The following is a 12106-nucleotide window of genomic DNA, read 5'->3' on the forward strand; positions in this document are numbered from 1 at the left end:
GTGGACACGCTTAAAGCACGATGCAATTTCACGACCCAAAGTCCCGGTCGACTGAGTGGTTTCGGACGAAAGAATCAATAAACAAAACAAGAAAAGCGACAACAACTTACCGGCTGATGTTAAAAAGTCTATCATTTGTTCTAGGTCGGGACTGAGGACGTTCTGCTCCTCCTGTTTGCAGCCATAATCGAGTGCCTCGTATAACGCCCAACCCAGTCCCGCGACCAGCTGCGTTTAACACAAAAAAAAAAAAAAAAAAAAAAAGATTCAAGGTCAGATGAGCGCAACAATGTAACGAAAACAAGAAAAAAAAAGTAACAAAACAAATAGAGCAAAATGGATATGAAAATGCCGAGAGAATGTAGTCAAGGTGAAAGAGTGAATCAAGTAGGTAATAATGGAATAAACACGCCATTTCCGACAACTCCCGAGGTCACACACACAGACACACAGAAAGAAAAAGAAGGAAACACTAAACACGTCATTTAACGACGACGACAGGAGGGCAAATTGCAATAACACGGGGGGGTTCGATTCCCTATTCCCAATCCTGCATTTAAGAATGTGAATCGTTAACGATTACTTTCTTTCTTTTCTGTTCCACGGTCTGATGATTTCAATACACGTGGGTCATCAAAGGTTAGGATGTCTATTCGAACCGCTGCATCGTCGGGCCTAGACACCAGAATAAACGCGTCATACAAAACTCCGGCGATTATTTATTTTATTTTTCGAATGGCAATGAGAAAAATCGCGTCATCCTTTGCAAATTGACTAAGAAACCACCAGGACGGAACACCCCCTTCTTTCTTTTCAGTCTTGGAGCGAGGAATGAGCGAGGGAAGCATTCAACCATTTCACAATGTGGCCGTCTCTCGTTGCGTTTCAAACGGCACCAAGAGCCCGTCGTTCATGATACCTTGGGCAAACGTCCGTCGTTGGTCGAATCGATTTCAAGATTGCCCAGTTCAGTGCATTGCAAAGTAAATGGCAAAACAGCTACTCCAAGGTCGACAGGGTGGCATAGTCTTATTTACATATCTTGTCTTGTGTGTGTGTGTGTGTTTGGTGGAATGTCGGACAAGTAAAAGGACGAAAGAATGAGGAAAGAAAGCAACAGAAGAAAACGATAACAAACGAGAAAATATTAGAATAAAAAAGAATCATCTCACCTGTGATTGACACTCGGCTACCGTCCGCCTTTCAGCTGCATTTTTCAGAAAGAAAAGAAGAAAAAATCAGAATGTGAATAAATAATGAGGGGCGAAGCAGGCAGACGACAGGTGACACTCGTACCTTCGATGGAATCGGCGGCCACCTGGAACGAGTGCGGATGAACGTGGCCATCTCGATGAATCCAGAGGTGAGACGTTTCTGCAACGACGGCGCATTTCATAATTACTTGATCACTGTTATCCGTTAGATTGTGAATGTTGTTCGTGCTGTTGGTCGTCGTCATCGACGTCGTCGTGTTGTTGTGATGACTCGACGCAGCATTGGCACTAGTGAAACACTGCAGGCCCGTTTTGGCCGATTGGTACAAAATGGCCCACGCCCGTTCTTCAGTCACTGGACTATCAAATGCCCGCAAAATGGACAACAAGCTCAACGATTCATTCGTTTCGTCCAGTTTCGTGTGCTGAAATTTCTCACTCTTCCCAGACGTCAGTGACGGAGATGTCCACCGCGCTGCGGCCATCTTTGATCCCGTTTCCCCCCACCACCACGCCGCTCACTCACAACACACAAACGACACCCAATGCCAACCCGATTTGAATGGCTCTCCTGGTCTGGGCTAACACTCGGCACGCACAACACACACACACACACACCACTACTCGAGTCGGACACCCCACCACCTAATGCTGTCCTGTCAAACGTGTCGTTGCTGTAAACACAACCGAAATGAGTCGATGACGGACGCGAACGAGGTGCACCACACGTTCAACACCGGTACATCATACGCCATTTGCACCGGGCGCTTGCTCGAAAACTACTGATCGACTTTGGCGCACTCGCAGGCCACTGAACCAACTCATCCCCTCGACTCCTCCCCCATTTTGAGTGCGCCGATTCGCCATCTACCAACCAGGTAAACAACTACATCTGCCATCTGACGGTTCGTTCGAACCTGCATGACGTGAATCGAATAATCGACCCAACACAAAGAAGAAGAAGAAGAAAAAAGTTAAAAATCGTGCACTGGAATGGGAAAAAGCCAAAAATTTTAAAAATATATATATACAACAAAAAAAAAAGGTGGGAGGAGGCTGAAAGAAAAAAAAAAAAAAGGGTCTCGTTTAAAGCTATTGTGTAAAACCGGTCGTGATCGTGAAAATATTATAGGCCATCATTCATATATGCAACCGGAGGCGGGCGAGACTACGCGAGCAAAGAGGCACAAGCGAGGCAGGCAGGAAAGGAAGGATTGGTTGAAGACGCTAAACTCAATAGAGGCTTTATGACCAAACGTAAGAACAACACACCTAACATTTACCGGAGGTACACATACATACATTCATCGAGCAAAGCCAATGGAGGGGAACAAGGGGATGCATAGGCATTAGGCAAAGGAAAAGGCCAGACAAGAAAAAGAAAACGTGACTCACTCCCTTTAGCTCTGACTTGTTGGAATGTTGATAGTTCTTTCTCCTTTTTTTTCCCCCCTTTTTCTTTTTTACATCTCAAGACATCTGACACACAGACACACTCAGAAAATATCGTCGGGCCTTTTCATCATGGCCTCCATTGCCTGCTTGCCTTCGAAACACATCCAATGCCCGTCTTCTTTGCTGGCTGCTTAAAGAAATGCGCATAACTGGCTTAGAGCATTTTAACGGTGTGCATGACGAGTTCATCGGATGATGGGCCTGAAAAAGGGCGAAAGGGGAAATGCCTTTTGCGATCTATCGCTTGAACTTTCGTCCTTTATGAGAACAGGCACGTCAAATCGCCTCTCACGAAAACGTCAGAAACGGGTTTGTTTCTGTATTTTTGATTTTTTTTTACCCATCCATCTCCATCTATCTCTCCTTTTTTTTTTTTTACTATTTACTTTCCTACATTTTGATTTATTTTGATTTATTTTTTATTTTTTCCCCCTCAGTTATACATAGGATTGTGTTGTGGAAAAAGGGTTTGCTCAGTCACGGCGGCGGCGGCGGCTGTTTTACAGAGTTGAATAAGTTTACACGCATTTTGTTGGCCGGCTTCAAATCCTCCCTCGAGCCGCCATTGGACGATTAACGAAGAGAATAAGACATGCAGCTCGTAAATTTATTTATTTATTTTTCAAATATTTTTAAATCACTAGGAGGAAGAACTTCTTATCGTAGTGTCACGCTCACAACAACGGCCACGAGAAAAAAAAAAATGCGACCGTATCTTTTTATACAATATATTTCTGGGGATTCCTATAAAAAGAGAATACAACAAAAATATATAGATGCGTCAAATAGAAATTCCGATTCGCATTTTTATTGGTACGCGCGCCTTGTGCTGAGCAACATATTTGGTATTATTCTCTCGTTAAACTTTCGGGCAGCATATATTAGTGGTCAAGGGCAAAAGGTCTGACCGCGTCCCCTTTGCGGATGAAGAAATCTAAAATTCACCGTAGTTTTGCCTAATGCCATTCGAAACGTGAAACTGGCTTTGATTGTTAAAAAATGCATTTATCTTTTTGGACCTGTTTTTCCACTTGTCGCTCGAAAAGAGTGACGCGGCCAGAGAGCAAAACGCAAAGGAAATGATTGGCAAACATGGATTTCCTTTGACTGATTAAAAAAGTCTGTTTGTCTCTGGCGCTTGACTTGTCCTATCTCGTTTCTATCCGTTTCTCTCAATGCAACTGACGTCCCTTTAATGCACGAAGCAGCGCAGCCACTACCGACTGCTGACTGCCATTTCCAGTTTTGCCCGATTTTTGCCGCATTCGTTCATCGCCGTGCGTCTACTTGAAAGGTTTTCTTTCATTTCTTCTTTCCCGTTTTGTTTTTAATCAACAAAAAGCGTGCGCTACTTGGAACGCTTAGTACCGTCATATTTCTCCTTTTACTTATTGCTGGACGTGCGTAATGACGGAACGAATGGAACAGGCCGCGCCCCCAGCCAGAAGAAGATGAGGTCATGCAACAGCGGGAGCTTTTTGCGTTTCTATACCAAACGAAGTACGGGAATGGCGGGAGAATTAAAAGAATTAAAAACATACAAACGAAAAAAAAAAAAATGAAAAAATAAATTAAAAATAAATAAATGAAAATGATGACGAACTCGACGATGGTCCATATGCATCTCCATCCTTCAGGAAGGCATCAGGATGATGATGATGACGGCCGTCATCATCATTTGCCACGATCGCTCCCGGTGAGCCGCTACGTGATGACAGAGCTCATGTTTATTGTTTTCAGTCGACCCACAACCAAATAAAAATGTGAAATAAAAATTCAAAAGATTTTACGCGCTGCAGCATTTTATCCATTATTTATTTACTGTTTTTTTTAATTTTTTTTTCTTTTTAGGTAATAGAAGAAAATGAATGCTATAAACGCAGTAGATTTTTAGCTTACTTTGTGCAGAAAAGGAAACGAGGAAAACACAAATTCCGGATAAGATAATCATCCAGGTAATAATCTTTTCGGTGTCAAAGTTATAAAAAAAAAAAAAAAAAAATGCAACGACCTGCATTTCGCAAGCTGAGAACATTTATGGAGCCTATACGTCAGCGCAAGAGATTAAGACCATTAGACTGACAGCCGTAGTTTTGATGTATCAACTATACTACATTCAGACGGTAAATGTTATGCGCGTAGATATAGCGAGGCCCAAACAGCAGTCATCCTTAAGTGCGGCTTTTCCAAATATGTACTACTGTTTTCTGGCCTATATTTCCCATTTGAAATGATCTAATCAAAGCAGACAGAAGCTCGTGCTTGGATGATTTTCAAAGAGAGAAACTGGCGAGTTTCTCGCGCTGCCATGAAAAGCTGCTCGAATGCAATCATCGACACTCTTTGGCCACTGCTGCCACAGAAACGGACGCCTCGAGCTCCTGTTTCTGTGCACTGGTTTATTAAGACCTGCCACTCATAATATATGCCCCGTCACTTTTCCTAGAAATGTTTTTCATTTTCTTTGAATGTTTTAGAAAAAGATAGGCAACGGATCGAATTTAACGACGTTTGAATCCATGCGCAGCAGCCGTGAAAATGATACTCGCCGAGATAAAAATAGGAAAATGATGCAGTTCCTGATGTAGCAGTTGCGATGCCTTCAAATGAAAAGGACCAACAGCAACAGCAACAACACGAACAACAACTAATTACGAAAGAATTTTGAACAAAAAAAATTCAGCACAACAAAGTCGGGATATTCGTTCGTGTTATCAATCAATAACCGAACCCGGAATTCGTGCAAACACGTTTTTATTTGTTGAGTGGGGGGGAAAAAAAAATGAATAATAAGAGGGAGGAGGAGAATGCCGCTGGATGTCTGGAACTGTGTGAAAGTAACCTAAAAGGTTTCTCCTTTTTTGCAGAAAAAAAAAAAAACTGGTTGACTCCACGAGTTGGTATACATATGATGCACTTAATCTATTTGACTCTTTGATAAGGCTTCGGTATGTTTGGCGACACAACAGATGGCACAAAATTCCTGTTGGACTGGCGAACTTTATCACTTTTTTTTCCTTTTTCTTAAAAAAAAAAAAAAAAAGGGTGGGGCGCATCCTAGTTTACACGCATCGTAGATTTCCTGTTGTTTTCTATTCAAACAAGACATTAGCCAGTTTCGCAATGTAATATTAATTTGCTTTTCATTTCGTGTAGTCAAGAACGGATGTTACGGAATCCTCACGTACAAGTCGGTGATACTGGTCACTCAAGCAAAAGCCGGAATTATTTCGCTTCGCTGTAATGCCATTTTTTTAATTTTCAAATGCAATCGTCAATAATCAGATAAGGACGAAACGCATTTGGAAGTGACCTGTTATCTGTGATCGTGAATAAATAACTACATTATCAAAACTAATCCATCAAGTGGTCGGAAGACAGACATGCAAAGCTCATGCCATCTATCGGCCAGATAAGTGTACTTGATATTTTTATTTTTTTGGCTTTTCTTTCAATTATTTGACTCAACAGCTTTCGGTGTTCGCGAACTTCCCGATAGGTTTAAGAGGGAAAAAAATCAAACGGCTTTATCAAAAATTGAACACGGATTTCGCTTAAGTTATTGGCTTTCTCGTCAAACCCGAAGCAGGAAAATATTTACGATACAAGAGTCATCTAAAGAAAGTCCACAGCTACAAATTTCCTTAAGGGAAAAGTCTTTTAACACTATGTAGTCCTATGTTCAATAACAGTTCCGCTAAGATAAATATTTGTCGTACACTGGCATGTAAAATCCAAATATAAACAAAAATTACTGTTGATAGGTCACTTACATGAAGCCAGCATTGTGCAGATCAGCATGATGAGCAGTTTTTTTCCACTGTCTTGTAATTTTACATCAGCCATTAAGATCAATGCAACCTTTTCTACGCTGTCACCATTGGTCAGTATTCAGTAATACCATTTGCCGAGTCTCTAAGCCTTTAAACAATAGGCACTCTGTTTCTACTTGGATCTCGAATTGCCCATCTTTGCGAATATCTTTTCTCTCTACCGTTCCACCTTAACAGAAAAAAACACACACAAAAATGAATTAAATCAAATTAGAAAACAAAAGAAAAATGCACTAATTATTTTATGACATAATTGTTATTTTAGACATGTTAAATACTGCCGCAAAATAATTTTAATAATACAAATTTGATATAAAACATAATTGGTTACCTAATTCCATGTTGAGTAATTGCATGCATAACAAATTACCGGCATGGGAAGAAAGCAAGTAAAGATTAATGGGTCGTATAGTGAGGCATCCGCAGCGTTAACTGAATTGGGACCTGTTCAAAAGTAATGTAAAATTCATTTTTGGCTTAACCATTCATTAATTTGACGCGGAACATATGTATCAATTTCCATGTTTCCAACAGTTAAGGGTAACAATACATTAAGCAGAAAAGACAACAAAAAAATGTCTGATTTTTTTTTGGTTTCAATCTTTACCTCCTGAAATTATTATTGCCTTGTTGAAGCAGAAGGGCACCTGGGGTTTCCAGGGCTAGAATATCAGATTTCACACATTTGTTCTCTGACTCTGCAAGCAATAACCTAAAATATAAATTTTTTAATTAATACATTTTCATATCATCTATCACCCATGGCTTTGTGGATGGGGATGGGTGTCTGCCTGGGAAGCTGAAGATTGTGGAATCAATCTTCACTTGTGAAAAAACAATTGATCCAAAGTAATAGGTCATGTGTTGTTTCATTTTACCAGTTTACCATTTGTTTTACAAAACTTGCAATGCGAAAAAAATTTATTGAAATTCAACTTTAGGTTTTTCCTACAAATATAAGAATACAAAAAAAAATATTAACATGATTAAATATTTGTCAAATACCTTAAACATCTTTGTGGGCAGAGGTTGGAAGTCTTATTCTTTTGTTGCACTTTAACCTTTTGTTCAATCTTATTGCACTTGTTATGTAATTTCCCAAAATATAATTCCTGAAAAGTTTTAACAATTTACGAAAAACATGCACATATCAAATAAGTATATAATGCCTACACAGACTAAATAATATTGGTAAAATGAAAAGAAAACAACCTTGAACTACATTAATGCCTTAATGCTTCCAGCTGTTTTGAATACTGTGTATCCATTTGAATTAATTTTTCTTTTAAGGATGCTAGCTGCTGACACTTCAATCTCTCTTTTCCCCATAGCTGCCAAAACAGTTTGGAGATCCGTTCACAATGTGGTGTTGTCATCATAAAATGACGAGAATGTCACTCTGGGTCAGGATTTCTGGCTTTTCGACTACATACACAATTAAATTTATACATAAAATCAACATAAACTTACGGCTTTCAATTTCAGTTAGTTCGCCAACTAAGATTCCAATTTAACTGCTCCATGCTGGCATCTAAAATTCCAATCCAAGTGACTGAATAACAGCGATCTTTCCCCTTTGATCTAGACGATCATTGCTCGAAACCATGCTCGAAACAATGGAGTGCCAACGCCCCCACGGCGTGTAGAAAAACCAGTCCGTTGCACGCACACAAAGCCCAGCCTTAAATAATAACTTTGCGTAGCGAACTAAAGTTCGCTATAAGTTATAAAATAACTTTTAACGAGATGATTTTATAACTTTTTATATAGACCAATCTCAGCGGCACAGCATCGAAAATAAAAAAACGAACGTGAGACCCCGAAATCGCCACGCCATCAGCGCCATCTCTGGGGTAAAGTCTCATAAAAAATGTCGGTCGGTCCACAGTTCGTTGTAGAAGGGTAGGGGTAAAATGTTGGGTACCATAAGAGTTTTGATAGAATCCCTATCGGGAAACTAGACTAAACTAATGAGGGAGACACAAAAGAGAAAACGCACTGATTCATTTGCATGTGTGAATAACAGGTTTGTGTATTGTGTAGAAAGATGATCCCACGGGTACAACTCGTGAGAGTATTGAGATGCAATGTGACATTTAAAAACATGTTTGTAATGATGTTACATATTTCAATTGTGACTTTTTAGCACAGCTTTTGTTGATTTAGTCGTCTGAATTGATTTCTGAAATGAGTTAAATTGAAAAAGAGAAAATGAATCGAGTTCCGTCAACGCAGCGAGATTGTCGGTTTCCAACGTGAAACCAACGTTCCTATCCAGCAAGTCTCACTACGGCAGCCGGGTTGATACATTGAATCATACGAATTACTTTAATTTTATTTTTTTTTAACGTTCATCGCTGCCTCCTTCTTCTTCACTAACTTTACCACCTTCCTGCTTGCTCTTGTCACCGTCTTCATTGCCTTCTTCGGCTCCGTTCTCCGTCGCAGTGTCCGCTTCTTCCGGAGCTTGCCCGCTTACTTCCGTGACACTCTCTACCTCTGTGACCGCTACTTCCTCGACAGGAGCAACGACTTCAGTTACTGCAGGGGCATCCAGTTCAGCAACTACAGGAGCAATAACTTCGGCAACTACAGGAGCAACAACTTCGGCAACTACAGGAGCAACAATTTCGGCAACTACTGGGGTCGGTACGATGACCTCCGGGATGACTGGAACAGGTACGACTACCTCCGGAACTGCTACGGGTGCAACGGTGGGGACAGTTTTGTACGCGTGCGTATAAATGGCCGTCACTACCGGGGCGGCTGTAACGACGGGCGTGACAATGGCCTCCACGACGGGCGCAAAGGCCGGCTCGACCACGGGCACAACAACAGGCTCGACCACGGGCACAACAACAGGCTCGACCACGGGCTCAACAACGGGCGCAACAGCAACTACTTCGGCTGCTACGGGAGCAGCTGCAACAGCGGGAGCAACGGCTGCAACAGCGGGAGCAACGGCTGTCACTAGCGGAACGACAGGTGCGACGTTATCCGCTTCGTCGTTCAACTTTGTCGGTTTGAAGGCAGTGAACGGAGTCTGTTTGTATGGGCCGCCCTTGGCAGGAGTGGGTGGTGCGCTATATGCGTATCCACCGGACCCTTTCACGCCGGCTGGTTTGACATAGCCGGTGTGAACGACGTGAATGACATGGACGGCTTTACCGCGATATCCACCTTTGGCGTGGTATCCGCCTTTGCCGTGGTGTCCGCCTTTGGCGTAGTGGCCGTGAGGTCGACGCTTCCCTCCTTTGGTTTTCGGATGCGTTGCATCCCATCGAAATATGGGCGCCGAATGCGGAACGCCGTATCCGTTGCTGACGTAGCGGTGATGAGAGTAAGACGGACTAGGAAGAGGTCGAACCGCAGCTTTGACACCGTGTCCGTACCAGCCGTACGCGTTGCTCGCACCGTAGCCTGTTTTTTGTTTGTTTGTTTTGTTTTTTTGTTTTTTTTGTACGTAATTTCAAACATTTAAAATAAAAATAGGGTAGATTGTTTGTTTTTTTCAAAGAAAAAATTGACGAGATTATTTCATATACACTACTTGCCAGGTGAAATGGATCGTATTTGAAAATCAAAGGTGTGATCGATATATAACTTACTCGCTCCGTAGCCCGCACCGTGGTGTCTGGTTGAATGATAAGTCACGGGAATGTTGACCTGATATTTGGCCGGAGCCAATACCATATCTTGCCTTTGGGTTTCCTCATCGGCTGATGTGACGGCCACCAGAATGACGAACATCAGCAGCACATTCTGTGAGTCGACAGAAAGGAAATAGACATCGTCATTTCGGAAATGTGAACAGCAAAAACAAATGAATGAGTAGGCTACTTTGAGCATTTGAAACATGATTTGCGAATAAGGGTCGCAACGATGTGTCTTGCAGCAGTCGGCGAAAATGACGTGAGTCAGGATGACTTGTCGACAGAGCCAAGAGTTGATGACTTGTGTGACGTTCCGGAGAGCAAAGCTTGGCTTTTATAAACGGCCGCGATTTCTTTTCATCTGCGTGATGCGTTGGGGAAACTGCGACTGCCCAATTATCAGATTTTCACGCAGTTGGACAAACGAGTGAAAGGAAGTCGATGGTAGAGAAAACTCGCCCTTATGGCTGATACCTGATAGCACGCGGAAACGGAAAGTTAAGACAACTATACATTTCCTAATTGGCCAACGCTGATATTCACCTCGCCTTTGTGTACACTGAAAAACAGCCGGTAGCACCAACTTGTTTTTTGTTTCAGCCTTGTTTGGTTTTGGTTTGTATCTCCTATATTAGCTGATGAGAGAAACGAGCCTAGAGTTGGACAACGGACGAGTTGTGCCCTTATAACTTATACCCCATTCATTTCTCGGCTAGACAGCCGTCAGTTGTGCGCAAATAAGACTTGCTGCATTGGTTGGTCGTCATGTCGCATTCACAGGTCTTTCTTCCATTTGACTAGCCAATGAGAAAGAACACCTGATAAAGTGCAAACGTATATCAACTAGAAGGCAATGAGACTTTCACTTACGCTATTAATTGTCCAATTTTGTCACGACAAAGAAGCAAACCAGTAGGCTATACTTTCATCGACAGGTTTCCATCACAGCCCGTTTGAAACTGCGAGCTTTATAAGAAAAAGTTTCCCTTTCGTTTCGATGAATATACTTGAATCCGCTCTTGGGCTGACGTGATTGCAATTACTCCGTTCTCGTTGTCGAATAAGAAAACGGACAACTTGAATATCAAGTCTGATTTCTCCAAACGTCGGGGCAACAATCCTTTCATCGCCTTCTTCAAATTTGACTATATACCATTTTAAACGATTGGCCATAGGGCAACGTATAGGGCAACACAGCCTCAGATTTATATACTTTCACTCACATTTTCATTGCTCCGTATAGCGATTGCCTTTTCAGCATAAACCTGTTGGCCGTAAGCACAGCAGTTTCCAGAAACGCAACGCTATCGGCTGTCTCATTATTCACCTACACCTCATTTGCATTCCCATTTCCCTATATATTTAGCGAAATACACATACCCAATACTTTTGTAATAGTTTGTATTCTCTCTCTCTATATATATATACTCTGAATTGATTGCACAAATAACATCATAGAAATCTTTGTAGTATAAATGAAAAGGATTGCACCTTGTGGTCAGGGAAAATCTAAAAGAGAAGCAAAATTCACAAGTTGTATACAAACAAACTTTGTAGAATCGACTGATTTCGTTTCATAAAAGTACATACCATGCTAAAAATCCATTGTGGATTTTCCTTTCTTTTCTTAGGAATCTTAGGATGTTAACGGCCTTCTTCGCTGGATCCGCCGCCTTGTTTCAAATCGCCATCACAGTCACAGAAATGTTAATGCATGGAACTACAGGATTTGTTTATCAATGGCGAAAATGAACGTTGATATACCTCTGTACTTTTTCCTCTTGTGCTCAGCAACATCCAAGTCGGATGCGGCCGGAGCGACTGCGGCATCGACGGCGCTCACCGGAGCAGCGGCGGCCACTTGTTCGGCGGCGATGACGGGCACAGCGCTAGCGGTTTCAATGCTGTAAGCTACGGCCACCAAAACGACTAGCAATACTGCAGTCTGTTT

General features: G+C 41.9%; 1 protein-coding gene and 1 long non-coding RNA gene across 2 annotated transcripts; both read right to left on the reverse strand.

The window, feature by feature from the left end:
- Positions 1–3381: 3381 nt before the first annotated feature.
- Positions 3382–6553, reverse strand: LOC116929651. Its single transcript, XR_006651001.1, has 2 exons — positions 6443–6553; positions 3382–6366 (listed from the first exon to the last, which is right to left on the reverse strand). It is a non-coding gene; the product is annotated as an uncharacterized LOC116929651 (long non-coding RNA).
- Positions 6554–8508: 1955 nt separating this feature from the next.
- LOC116929650 (calphotin) lies at positions 8509–11081 on the reverse strand. The gene is made up of 5 exons (XM_032936939.2): positions 11026–11081; positions 10699–10952; positions 10343–10629; positions 10111–10264; positions 8509–9922 (listed from the first exon to the last, which is right to left on the reverse strand). The coding sequence occupies exons 3-5, from the start codon at positions 10358–10360 to the stop codon at positions 8847–8849; spliced, it is 1248 nt and encodes a 415-aa protein (XP_032792830.2). The 5' UTR covers positions 10361–10629; positions 10699–10952; positions 11026–11081; the 3' UTR covers positions 8509–8846.
- Between the last annotated feature and the right edge of the window lie 1025 nt (positions 11082–12106).

Source organism: Daphnia magna, linkage group LG8 (genome assembly GCF_020631705.1).
Source record: "Daphnia magna isolate NIES linkage group LG8, ASM2063170v1.1, whole genome shotgun sequence".
NCBI classification, from domain to species: Eukaryota; Metazoa; Arthropoda; class Branchiopoda; order Diplostraca; family Daphniidae; genus Daphnia; species Daphnia magna.